Below are 13314 nucleotides of genomic sequence, written 5' to 3'. Positions count from 1 at the left end.
AGATGCTGGAGGGAACTCAGCGGGTCAGGCAGCATCTGTGGAGGGAGATGGACTGTTGACATTTCAGGCCGAGACCCTTCATCTGGACTGGTCACAGCCCAAAGTGTCGCCTGTCCATTTCCCTCCACAGATGCTGCCTGACCTGCTGAGTTCCCTCCAGCAAGATGTGTTCATGAATTAGGTTACTGAGGGGTTGAATATTGGCCTCAACACTGGGGAAAGCTTTGCAGAGCTGTGGCCAGGAGACCTTTAGTGTGTTCTGACCAGGGGAAGAAGTTTAACTATCTTCACAGAATGGCCCAGGTGGGTTCAAGAGACGACGAGGGGTGGACCATACGTATTGGTCCTGCCTGTGACACCAGACCCCCAAGAATGAATAACACAACACTGCTGGGTCCACCGAGAGTCGCAGGGTGTTATCCCACGTTGGAATCATTCACGGGGTGAATGATCATTGACAGAGCTGACCCATGACGTGGTGACCTCACGCCCCTTTCCCTGTCCGGCAGGAGAGAAGGTGGTGGAGACGGACGAGGTGCGGATCGTGAGGGATCAGGGGCTGCACTCGCTTCTCATCATGCACGCGGTGTCCGAGAATGAAGGGGAGTACTCCGCCATTGCCCAGAACGTTCACGGGGACGCCTTCTGCTCAGCGGAGCTGTACATCGAGGAGCAGCGGCCAGTCATCTCCTCACCAATGTAAGCGTGGCAACTGGGAAAGGTCTGAATTTATATAGTGCCCTTCACCAATTTAGGTCACCCCACGCCACATCACAGCCAACCAGGTACTATAGAAGTCTAGGAGGGAATGTAATCTCCAGCCTGGGCACAGTAAGATCCCACAGACAGCAGGAAGATGTGGCTACATTGACCAGGTAGATCCTCTCTCCAGGTAGATCACCTGACCAGGTAGATAAACTGTCCAAGTAGATTACCTGACCAGGTAGACCACTTGACCAGGTAAATAAACTGCCCAGGTAGATCACCTGACCAGGTAGATGATAATGAGTGGCAGATAATCTACCCATGATCTTGGATGAACATTAGTCCGAGACCACAGTGTGGCCCTCACGTCTTCCTCAAGACTGTGGTCCTGGGAACGTTTGTGCCGATTCTGATGTAAGAGATCTGTAGGATCCATAAGACAGCACCTCCGACTGTGCTGCACTCCCTCCGTTGTGCTCTGGGGGTGTTAGCTTGCACTGCCCGTGTGTCAGGTCCCCGGAACTGTCCTGAGGATGTTTGGTTTGCAGGAAGCACGTTGAGAGTCAGGGTTTCGGTCCCAATGACTGCAGTTCGGCCTGAGTTCCTGTGGTCAGTCTAACATTGGCAGCTCAAGAGATCCATACGCCTGCTTACCTGATTCTCCCATGCCCACCTTCTCCAGTGGCCCGTGGATCCCTGAGACTGGTTTCCCTGACTGACAATAGGTCCCAATGCCTGGTTTCCTGACGCTCACCAGATCCCCCACCTTTTGGTAGTCTGCTGATCCCCTCTGTCACAATTCTTTGATGGACACTTGGTCCCCTTTCCCCATGTTCCCTGGTGCTCAGACAATTCTGTGCCCAGATCCCCAGATGGTCAGCAGATCACCATCTCCAGATCCCTGGATGGCTAGTTCATTCCCCATGCCACAGATCCCTGATGGATAGTAGATTCCCCTGTGCCTGCTTCCCTGTTGGTTAGTAGATCCCCTGTCCAAGTTCCCTGATGGTCAGGAAGCCGTCCGTGTCCTGATTTTCCAGGTGGTCCCAGGACCCCAGTATTATTCTTCTCCTGACCAGTTGGATCACCTGTCCAGGTAGATCTACTGACCAGGTAGATCTCCCATCAAGATAGATCCCCTGACCAGCTAGATCCTCTCTCTAGGTAATCATCTGTCCAGGTCGATCACCTGTCCATGCAGAGACCCAGACTGGGTGGATCCTCTGATCGGATAATTCTCTGTCCAGGTAGATCACCCACCAAAGCCAAAGTCAGAGTCGAGTTTATTGTCAGATGCACAAGTCCGTGTGTGCACAGGTGCAATGAAAAGCTTACTTGCAGCAGCATCACAGGAACATAGCATTGGAGACACAACATTCACAAGAAAAACATAAATTAAACATAAATTATACAAAATTATACAAGAAAGAACACAATTAGAACAAAAAAAATCCATTGTAATGCAAAGTGGTCACAGTGTTGTTAAACTCGTGAATAGGGTTTTGCCGGTTGGTTTAAGAACGGAATGGTTGAAGGAAGGTAGCTGTTCTTGAACATGGTGGTGTGGGACTTCAGGCTTCTGTACCTCCTGCCTGATGGTAGTTGTGAGACGATGGCATGGTCCAGATGGTGGGGATCTTTGGTGACGGATGTTGCCTTCCTGAGGCAGCACCTTCTGTAGATACTCCCGATGGTGGGGAGGGATGTGCCCATGATGTATTGGGCAGAGGCCACCACTCTCTGCAGCAGCTTATGTTCCTGACAGATGCCCTGTAAGGTGGCTGGTAGATCTTTGTGCCCAGGACCCTGACAACCAGCTGATGGTGTGCTGTGTTCCCACCATTGTCAATGGATCCTTGCCCATGTTCCCTGGTGGTCAGTAGATTATTCATTCAGGTTCTCGGGTGACCCCAGTCACCACCACGCCTCCGTGTGGACAGAAGATCTCCGTGTCAGATCTCCAGGTAGATCCCCTTATCCAGGTTCTCTGGCAGCTGGTAGACCCCGTCTCTCCCCTTCGGATTTCCAGGTGGGAATGGGATGGATTGGGGGTTCTGGGGTGGGAAAGCGGTCCGCGAACATGGCGCGCTGCCGTGGCGTTATCTGGGGAGTTCCTCCCCACTCCTTCCTCACCATCGGAGTCCGCCAGCAACCTCCTGCGACCTCCTGCCCCCTCTCTCCCCCTGCACAGGGCCAAGCTGGAGAAGATGCCGTCCATTCCCGAGGAGCCGGAGATCCCGGAGAACGAGCTGGAGCGCTTCACCATGCCGGACTTCATCAAGTCCATCCAGAACGTGGATGTGACAGAGGGAAAGGACGCGGTGCTGGAGTGCCAGGTGATGGGGCTGCCCTACCCCACCATCAGCTGGTACCACAACGGCCAGAAGCTGCAGAGCACAGAGGACAGGAGGATGACGCAGTGTACGTAGATCCGCCAAACCACCACACCCCAAGCCAACCACTCCCGGCACCCTTCCCCCAGCCAGTCCTCAACCCAACACTCACCATCAGCGGCATAGGTGAGTATCCCAGACATAACCTGGTGGCACCCCCAGGGTGTTGCCACTTTCTCCGTCCCCTAACATCTTGCAGGACAACCACTTGTCCGTGAAATGCTCCAGGACTTCCATAGAGGCCCCTGGAAATCTGAGGCTCTTTGGAACGAAGAGAATCAGGCCATTTGGCCCTTCCAAGACGGTTCTGGGCCTTGAGGCTACTTTCCTGCCTGATCCCAATGGTCCTGGATTCCCGAGACCCACTGATCTCCTCGAATACCATCAACCCCTGAGCCTCAGGGATGGGGAATTCTGAAGATGGATGAGGGCTGTGGCCTCCCACTCCATCCCATGTTCCCTTGGCAACCATGAGCAGGTAAACATAGAACATAAAACATAGAACAGTGCAGCATGGAAACAGGCCCTTCAGCCCAACGGGTCTCTACTGACCAAGATGCCCCATCCAAGCTAGTCCTACTCACCAGTGTTTGGCCCATAATCTAAACCTTTCCTATCCACATACCTGCCCGAAAGTCTTTTATACCTTTTCACTGCATATTCGTGTCTATTCAAAAGCCTCTGAAACACCACTATCGTATCTGGTTTCACCACTGCCCAGGCACCCACTGCGCTCTCTGTGAAAAAAACTTACCCTGCACATCTCCTTTAAACTTTCCGCCTCTCACCTTAAATGCAGGCCGTCTAGTATTGGACATTTTGACCTTGGGAAAAAGATACCGGTGTCTATCTACGCCTCTCATAATCTTGTAAACCTCTATCAGGTCTCCCCTCAGCCTCTGCCACTCCAGAGAAAACAACCCAAGTTTGTCCAACCTCTCCTTATATCTCATGCCCTCTAATCCAGGCAGCATCCTGGTGAACCTCTTCTGTACCCTCTCCAAAGTCTCCACATCCTTCCTGTAATTTATAAACTTATGTCAGACCCACCGTTCTGGCCACCGTTACCCCAGTTATTGCCTCCAGTAAGGACAGGGTTTCCCAAGGTTTCTGCTTTCTCACCGTGACTTCTCTCCGACACAGATAAAGACATCCATCGCCTGGTCATTCGCTGCGTAGACCATTCACACGCGGGCGTTTACAAAAGTGTCATAGCAAACAAGGTGGGGAAGGCCACTTGTTACGCCCACATCTACGTGTCTGGTAAGATCCCACACTGTGAACCTCCCTCGGTGGAGCTGAGGTAGTCAGCTGGAGCGCCCAGCATGAGAACCCCCCTGTCCGTGAGAAGGATAAGTGTGGCAGGTTCAGAGGCTGGAGGCAGTGGTGCACGCCAGGGATCAGGGTTCACCATCATTGTTCAGTCATGGACAGTGCAGACATCCCTGAACCAGGAGGAGTTGTTGTTAGTGGGAAAGATCAGGCAATAAAGAGTGGGTTGTGATTGGCAAATTAATGTTAACGTCAATGAGTGAGAGGTGGTGTGTGTTAGCAGAAGGAACATAAAGGTGTTATAATGGCTAGAAAAGGAGAGAGGAACAGAGGGACCAGGGGCACAGTAAAGCAAACACGGCAGGTGCAGTGTCTTTGAAAAGTCAGCACGAACATCAGGCGGGAAAATCTGAAATCTGCGGATGCTGGAGATCAAAAGTAAAAACAGAAAATGCTGGAAAAACTCTGCAGGTCAGGCTGCAGCTCAGGAAGGAGAAATAAAATTCATGTTTCAGGTCAAACACCCTTACTTAGGACGTTGGGCTCCTGTACAAATAGACAGAGCTCAGAAGGAAAGGGTCCCAGTACTGACTCTGGGTGTGTGTGTAACACTGAGTGTGTGTGTAACACTGACTGTGTGTGTAACAGGGACTGTGTATGGTTGTTACAGGGACAGTGCGTGTAACACTGACTCTGTGTGTGTGTGTGTGTGTGTGTGTGTGTGTACATGTGACAGGGATTGTGTGTGTAACTGTGTAACAGGGACTGTGTGTGTGTAACACTAACTGTGTGTGTAACAGGGACTGTGTATGGTTGTTACAGGGACAGTGTGTGTAACACTGAGTGTGTGTGTGTGTGTGTGTGTGTGTGTGTGTGTGTGTGTGTGTGTGTGTGTGTGACAGGGACTGTGTGTATGTAACAGGGATTGCGTGTGTAACACTGTGTGTGTAACAGGGACTGTGTATGGTTGTTACAGGGACAGTGTGTGTAACACTGACTCTGTGTGTATATGTGACAGGGACTGTGTGTGTGTAACAGGGACTGTGTGTGTAACGAGGACTGTGTAACACTGACTGTGTAACACTGACTGTGTGTGTAACCGGGACTCTGTATGTGTAACCGTAACTAAGTGTACCTGTCCAAGGCCACCTTATTTTTATCTGATGAGGTCAGCTGGCTGAATTTATGATCAGAATGAATCCCAGCCCGTATCTACTACCTGACCCCCCGGTTCCCCCGGATCGGAATGTGACTGCTGTCCGCTGGCTGTGTGTGTCGGAGGAATGTGTTGGGAGAAGAGGTGGTGTGAGGGGCCATCAACACCTTCACAAAGTGTAACAGCTTCCGGCCTTCAGAGAAGAGGATATCCCTGTTCCCAAACCTTGCGGAAGGATGGCCTCAGCCCTGATACCTGCCCTTGGGCACCAGTTTAAAGGTCGCCCAGGCAGGCACAAGGTGTTATTCACAACGGGACGACCAAATCAGAGAGTTCAGGGTGGTCTCTAACTGAGAGGTTGGGGTTGTTAATATAGAGAATAACAGATCCTCAGGAGTGAGTAACGGGATGGAATCTAATCAAGAGGTTTGGAAGGTTTATATATAGATACCTGGAAGTGAGTTACGTCATGGAATTCATTTGAGGGACTCAGGGGGTGGGTTTATATATAAAATAATGGAAGTGAGCTGCAGGCTGGAACCTAATCAAGAAACTTGGGAGGTTTACATGGAGAATAATAGATCCACAGGAGTGTGTTACAGGCTGGGACTGAGTGAGGTGTTTGTAGGGTTTACATAGAAGTGAGTGGTGGGGGGAGGGTGGGGAGAGGTAGGTGGTGGAGGGGTTGGTAGGTAGGGTGGGGTAGGTAGGGCAGGTTGGGCTGGGGTGGGAGAGGGGTGGGGTGGTTGAGGGAGGGGTGGGTAGTGACCTGGTGTGGGGATGGGATGTGGGAGTGGGGTGGGTGCTGTGGGTGGGGGTGGGATGAGGGGATGGGGTGAGGGGGTGGGATGCTTGAGGGATGGGTAGGTGGTGATGTAGTCCATCTGGCTCCGGGGAGTGGGAAGGGTGGGAATGGGGTGTGGGGGTGGGTTGGGTGGTGTGGGTGGGGTGAGGGTGAGGTGTGGGGGTGGGGTGTGTGGGTGGGTGGTGTGGAGGGAGTGAGGGGGTGTGGATGGGGTCAGGGGTTGGTGTGGGTGGGGTTTGGGAGGCGTGGGAGTGGGGTGGGTTGGGTGATGGGGTGAGGGTGTGGGGGTGGGATATGGGGGGGTGAGTGGGTGGGTGGGGTGTGGTGAGGGGGTGAGAAAGTGGGGGGGTGGGTGGGGAGGGGTGGGGTCAGGGGGTAGGGTGGGTGGGGAGGGGTTGGGGTCATGGGGTGGGTTGGGTGGGGAGGGGGTGGGGTGAGGGGGTGAGGGAGCGGAGGGGATAATGATGTAGTGCGATGGGCTGTGGTGAGTGGGAGGGGTGGGAATGGGATGTCAGGGGTCAGGGGGTGGGGAGGGGTGGGGTCAGGGGGTAAGGTGGGTGGGGAGGGGTTGGGGTCATGGGGGGGTGGGTGGGGAGGGGGTGGGGTGAGGGGGTGAGGGAGCGGAGGGATAATTTAGTGCGACGGGCTGCGGTGAGTGGGAGGGGTGGGAATGGGATGTCAGGGGTCAGGGGGTGGGGAGGGGTGGGGTCAGGGGGTAAGGTGGGTGGGGAGGGGTTGGGGTCAGGGGGTAGGGTGGGTGGGGAGGGGTTGGGGTGAGGGGGTGAGGGAGCAGAGGGGATAATGGTGTGGTGCGACGGGCTGCGGTGAGTGGGAGGGGTGGGGTGAAGGGGTGAGAGGGTTGGGTGAGGGGGTAGGTGGAGTGAGGGGGTCAGGGGTGGTGTGGGGGGGAAGGGGGTGGTGTGTGGGTGGGATGAGGGGGTGAGAGGATGGGGTGTGGGTATGGGTTGGGTGGTGTGGTCGGGGTGAGGGGTGTGAGGGGGTGGTGTGGGTGGGGAGGGGGTGGGGTCAGGGGGTGGTGTGGGTGGGGAGGGGGTTGGGTCAGGGAGCAGAGGGGATAGTGTGGTGCAATGAGCTGTGGTGAATGGGAGGGGTGGGAATGGGGTGTGGGGGTCAGGGGTAAGGGAGCGGAGGGGATAACGGTGTGGTGCGACGGGCTGCAGTGAGGGGGAGGGGTGGGGACAGCTGACTGCATCATTTCTGAAGCGCCACCAGTCTCATCCCTGACCTCTCCCCAGATGTGGTCCCTGACCCTCCCAACGGGCCGCCAGTGGTGGTCGGACTGACCGGTCGCACTGTCACCCTTCAGTGGAACAAACCGAAGAAACTTGACCCCTCAATAGGTAACGGCAGCACATCCGCTCCGAGACCCCACCTTGGACAGGATGAGGGGGGAGAGGCTGATACACTGTATGGGGCTGCACCTCCATTCAGTCTGGCGCGCATCTTGTACACTGGGTACAAATTGTGGCTCGTCACCCTGCCAAGCAGATTTGTTCATGTACAAGTCAGGAGATGAAGCTTTTACACAGCTTGGTAACATTCGGAACCTCAGTGTTGTCCCATCACACACTCCCGGGGTCAGACACAGAGTGAAGCTCCCTCTACACTGTCCCATCACACACTCCCAGGGTCAGACACAGGGTGAAGCTCCCTCTACACTGTCCCATCACACACTCCCGGGGTCAGACACAGAGTGAAGCTCCCTCTACACTGTCCCATCACACACTCCCAGGGTCAGACACAGGGTGAAGCTCCCTCTACACTGTCCCATCACACACTCCCGGGGTCAGACACAGGGTGAAGCTCCCTCTACACCGTCCCATCACACACTCCCAGGGTCAGACACAGAGTGAAATCCCATCACACACTCTTAGGGCAGGGACCACATAGGTTAGACACAGAGATGTGGGTGATTTCTCTTTCCCTCAGTGTGTTTGGATATTGAAGTGCCTGCATTTTGCATTGTTTGGAGCTGACTCATCGCCTCCTTTACGTATGTTGGTATCCTGGGAGCTTAATTTCTCAGTACAGTCATACTCTCATTCTTTTCTCTTCCACCTTCATTCCTGGCACATTCAAAGCAAATCTAAAGCTTGCTCTCCGTGAGTCAGACATTTGTGGGCTTAAACTCTAACCCAGTAATGTCAGCACAGAAGCCCAGACCAACGCTCCAAGGCGCTGCCGAAAAAGCCCACCTGAAGACCTGGGATTCGGATGAGGCGTTGGAATATAGAAGACATGGAACACGGAACAGTACAGCACAGTACAGGCCCTTCGGCCCACCATGTCTGTGCCAACCATGATTCCAATCTAACTAATCCCATCTACCTGCACGTGATCCACACCCCGCCACTCCCTGCCTGTTCACGTGCCTGTCTAAATGTCTCTTAACCGTTGCTGTTTGATCTACTTCCATCCCCTCCCCTGGCACACAGACCCAGCACCCTCTGTGTAAAAGGCTTGCCTCTGTACATAGAACATAGAACACTACAGCACAGTACAGGCCCTTCGGCCCACAAAGTTGTGCTGACATTTTATCCTGCTCTAAGATCTATCTAACCCGTCCCTCCCACATAGCCCTCCATTTCTCTATCATTCATGCGTTGGAATCTTTTCGCCCAGGGAGGGGTTGGAATGTGGATCGCACTGCCTGAGGGGGTGGTGGAGGCAGAGAGTCTCACAACATTTCAGAAGTATCTGGACAAGCATTGAATCACCAAGGCAGAGAGGGGTACAGTCCAATGGTAAATGGGATTAGTATAGATGGTACTTGGTGATTGGCATGGACACAGTAGACCAGAGGGGCTGTTTGAATGACTCTGTTACATAAGATTTCTTTATTAGTCACATGTACATCGAAACACACAGTGAAATGTACCTTTTGCGTAGAGTGTTCTGGGGGCAGCCCACAAGTGTCGCCACGCTTCCGGCGCCAACATAGCATACCCACAACTTCCTAACCCGTACGTCTTTGGAATGTGGGAGGAAACCGGAGCACCCGGAGGAAACCCACGCAGACACGGGAAGAACGTACAACCTCCTTACAGACAGCGGCGGGAATTGAACCTGGGTCGCTGGCGTTGTAATAGCGTTACACTAACCGCTACGGGAAGGTTGCTGTGCTACCAGCTACCAACAGTCTCTGTCTCTCTCCAGATCCTACCACCCTGACATACGTCATTCAAAGCCAGGTGCTGGGAACAGCTCAGTGGCACATCCTGAAAACCAACATCAGGGACACCACCTTCACTATTCAGTCACTGAACAAAGGCATCCAGTACCTGTTTAGGATCCAGAGCGCGACGTCCAAAAGCTGCAGCAAACCGTCCCCAGTATCGGAGCCTGCCAAACTACTGGACAGAGGTAAAGGGTGGCTTCAGCTGAGGGAGGTAGAGAGGAGGTGATTGTCGAAGAGAGGGGGTGGCAGTAGGAAAGAGCCAATTTAATCGAAAAAGTAAACCATTTTCCATTCAATATAGACAGATGATACTTTGGCCCATTAAGTCTATTAGAACCATCCCACCTTCCCATCAACTCTCCCCCAGACTCTACCCCTCACCTGAACACTAGAGACAATTTACAGTGGCCAATTAACCCACCGACCTGCACGTCGTTGGGATGTGGGAGGAAACCGGAGCACCCAGGGGAAACCTGTGTGGTCACAGGGAGAACGTGCAAACTCCACACAGACAGGACCTGAGGTCAGGATCGAACCGGGGTCTCTGGAGCTGTGACGCAGCATCTCTGCTAACTACGCCATATGTGCATATGGGGTTCATAGCTAAAGGCATGGAACTGAAGGGAACAAAGATCTGTTAACACAAGAAGATAGGAGCAGGAGTAGGCCACTCGGCCCCTCAAGCCTGCCCTGCCATTTAATATGATCATGGTTGATCTGTGCTGGCCTCAACTCCTCTTCTGCGCCAGTTCCCCAAAGATCATTTTTACAGAGGATACACAAGAGACGGCAGATGCTGGAGTCTGGAGCAACTCACAATCTGCTGGAGGAACTCAGCCGGTCGAGCAGCATCTGTGGGAGGAAAGGAATTGTCACGTTTTAGGTCGAAACCCTGCATCAGGACTACAGTTTCATTTGATTTTGAAGGATCTGTTAAGCTTACATGGAACCCCGGTGAGACCAGACATGGATTATGTACAGTTCTGGTCTCCATGTTTTAAAATGGATATTCAGAAATTCCTGGAGGTTGTTCCCAATAAGAAAGATTGAATTGGGTTGGGTTCTTGCCTTTCGCAAGCTGGTCTGAGGGTGGAATCAGAATCAGGTTTATTATCACTGACTAATGTCATGTAATTTGATGTTTTGCAACAGCAGTACAGTGCAAAGAACATAAAATTACTATAAATTACAAAATGGTGCAAAAAAAAGGAATAATAAGGTAGTGTTCATGGGTTCATGGACTGTTCAGAAATCTGATGGCGGAGGGGAAGAAGCTGTTCCTGAATCGTTGAGTGTGGGTCTTCAGGCTCCTGTACCTCCTCCCCGATGGTAGTAATGAGAAGAGGGCATGTCCCGGATGGTGAGGGTCCTTAGTGCTGGATGCCGCCTTCTTGAGGCACTGTCTCTTGATGATCCTAGATGGTGGGGACCGTTGTGCCCGTGATGAAGGTGATTGACTTGTTGGACCTCCTTAAGATCACTAATGAAGATACTTTCATGTAGCAAGCTCAGGACACCACCAGTCTAAGACAGCCTCCAATAAATCAGGAATTGAGAAGGACTTTGTTTGACAAAGAGTGGTTGAGATGGGTAACTGACTCCCACAGGGATTGGTTGAGGAGAATAGGGAAGTGTTCCTGGGGAGAGTGGACGTGTGGATGGGGCAGAGGGGATGTGGGGGGATGGGGGAAGCGTTGGAGGAAGCTGGAGCGGAAATGGCAGCAGGGAGACGAGGGAGTTTCATCGGGTGGGGTCACGAACCCACAAATCTCAGAAGGGAGAAAGCTGCCCACCGATCGCAGGCCCCACCGGTGTCCACCAGCTCATGGTTCCTTCCCTGAACGTCACCAATAGCCTGTCCTCGTCCACCCACGTTGATGCCACGACCAAGAAAGCTCACCAGTGCCTCTACTCCCACAGGAGGCGAAAGAAATTTGGCATGTCACCTTTGACCCTCACCAATTTTTATTGATGCACCATAGAAAGCATCCTGTCTGGATGCATCACGGCTTGGTACGGCAACTGCTCTGCCCAGGACCACAAGAAACTGCAGAGAGTTGTGGACACAGCCCAGCACGTCACAGAAACCAGCCTCCCCTCCTTGGACTCTGTCTACACTTCTCGCTGCTTCGGTGAAGCAGCCAGCATAATCAAAGACCCCACCCACCCCGGACATTCTCTCTTCTCCCCCCTCCCATTGGGCAGAAGATACAAAAGCCTGAAAGCACGTACCACCAGGCTCAAGGACAGCTTCTATCCCGCTGTTATAAGACTATTGAATGGTTCCCTAGTACAATAAGACGGACTCTTGACCTCACAATCTACCTCGTTATGATCTTGCACCTTATTGTCTGCCTGCACTGCACTTTCTCTGTAACTGTAACACTTCATTCTGCATTCTTTTATTGTTTTTACCCTGTACTACCTCAATACGCTGTTGTAATGCATTGATCTGTACGATCGGTATGCAAGACAAGTTTTTCACTGTACCTCGGTACAAGTGACAATAATAAACCGATTTACCTTCCCACAGGCCCCTATCTGGAGGAGGCTCCCTGCATCATAGATAAGCCAGACGTTGTGTTTGCTGTGGAGAACCAGAGCACCTGTATTATCTGTACGCTGAACTACGTGCAGGCAGATGTCACCTGGACCAGGTAACCGAGACCATACGTCCGACGAGCCATAGAGGGAAGGGAGCAACCCCAACAGGCATCCCAAGCTCTCCCTCCAACTTCCAACCCCTCCTGCAGCATTCCAACGTTTCACCTCAACCTCCACGTAGGACATAGAACGGTACAGCACAGGAACAGGCCCTTCGACCCACAATGTTATGCCGAGCTAATTTAACTAATGACACTTAATTAAACCAATCCGTCTGCCTGTGCAATGTTCATCTCCCTCCATTCTCTGCATATTGATGTGCCTAAGACTTCTTAAACACCTCGTATCGTATCTGCCTCCAGCACCACCCCTGGCAGCACATTCTAGACACCCACCACTCTCTGTGTAAAAAAAAACTTGCCCCGCACATCTCCTTTAAACTTCAGCAACCCTCATCAACCATGAGTAGGTAAACATAGAACGTATAATATAGAATTTAAAACATAGAACAATACAACATAGGGACCCTTTGGCCCACAATGTCTGTGCCGAACATGATACCAAATTAATCTATTCTGCCTGTGTGTCATCAGTATCCCTCCATTCCCTGCATATTCATGTGTCTATCCAAAAGTATCTTAAACACCTCTATCATATCTGCCTCCACCACCAGCCCTGGCAGCGTATTCCAGGCACCCACCACTCTCAGTGTAAAAAACTTGTCCCACTGCCCCACACATCTCCTTTGAACTTACCCCCTCTCACCTTGTGCATGTCCTCTGGTATTCGACGTTTCAACCCTAGGAAAGGACTCTGACTGTATACTTTATCTGTGCTTCTCATAATCCTATAAACCTCTATCAGGTTTCCCCTCAGCCTCCGACACTCCAGAGAAAACAACCCAAATTTGTCCAACCTCTCCTTATAGCTCATGCCCTCGAATCCAGGCAGCATCCTGGTGAACCTCTTCTGCACACTTCCTGATCTTCTCCGTCCCCGTGCTTCCCACTGTTTTCATTTTTGGGTTCTGGCTGTCAAAAGCGACGCTGATCTTTTACCCCAGAGCCATTTTCCTGCAGTGACCCCACACCCCTTAACATCCAAAAATTCCTCCCTTGAGTACACTCAGCTACAGAGGCCCCACAATCCCCCAGGAGCAGAGAATGCAAAAAGTTCACCA

At 52.4% G+C, this 13314-nt stretch overlaps 2 protein-coding genes across 7 annotated transcripts in view; one reads left to right on the top strand and one right to left on the bottom strand.

Moving 5' to 3' along the window:
* Nucleotides 1-13314, bottom strand: part of LOC127569540 (villin-1-like) — a 473442-nt gene that overhangs the window by 381455 nt on the left and 78673 nt on the right. Inside the window, exon 1 of one of the 3 annotated variants that reach the window (XM_052014306.1) lies at nt 11763-11803. The exons of the other annotated variants lie outside the window; for them this stretch is intronic. The gene's annotated coding sequence lies outside the window, so the exon portion shown is untranslated. Of the gene's footprint in view, nt 1-11762; nt 11804-13314 lie in introns of those variants that run through there. 3 annotated transcript variants of the gene reach the window in all.
* spega (striated muscle enriched protein kinase a) overlaps nt 1-13314 on the top strand; it is a 192415-nt gene that overhangs the window by 104722 nt on the left and 74379 nt on the right. For 3 of the 4 annotated variants that reach the window (XM_052013952.1, XM_052013934.1, XM_052013962.1), the window contains 6 exons: nt 510-699; nt 2897-3126; nt 4242-4361; nt 7588-7692; nt 9509-9715; nt 12064-12187. In XM_052013952.1, the coding sequence (XP_051869912.1) occupies nt 510-699; nt 2897-3126; nt 4242-4361; nt 7588-7692; nt 9509-9715; nt 12064-12187 (976 nt within the window). The remainder of the gene's footprint in view (nt 1-509; nt 700-2896; nt 3127-4241; nt 4362-7587; nt 7693-9508; nt 9716-12063; nt 12188-13314) is intronic. The other variant, XM_052013943.1, reaches the window with a different exon arrangement.

This window comes from Pristis pectinata, chromosome 1 (genome assembly GCF_009764475.1).
Source record: "Pristis pectinata isolate sPriPec2 chromosome 1, sPriPec2.1.pri, whole genome shotgun sequence".
Lineage (NCBI taxonomy): Eukaryota > Metazoa > Chordata > Chondrichthyes > Rhinopristiformes > Pristidae > Pristis > Pristis pectinata.
Note: the sequence above shows the minus strand (reverse complement) of the source record. Positions and strands in the feature narration are given on the sequence as shown.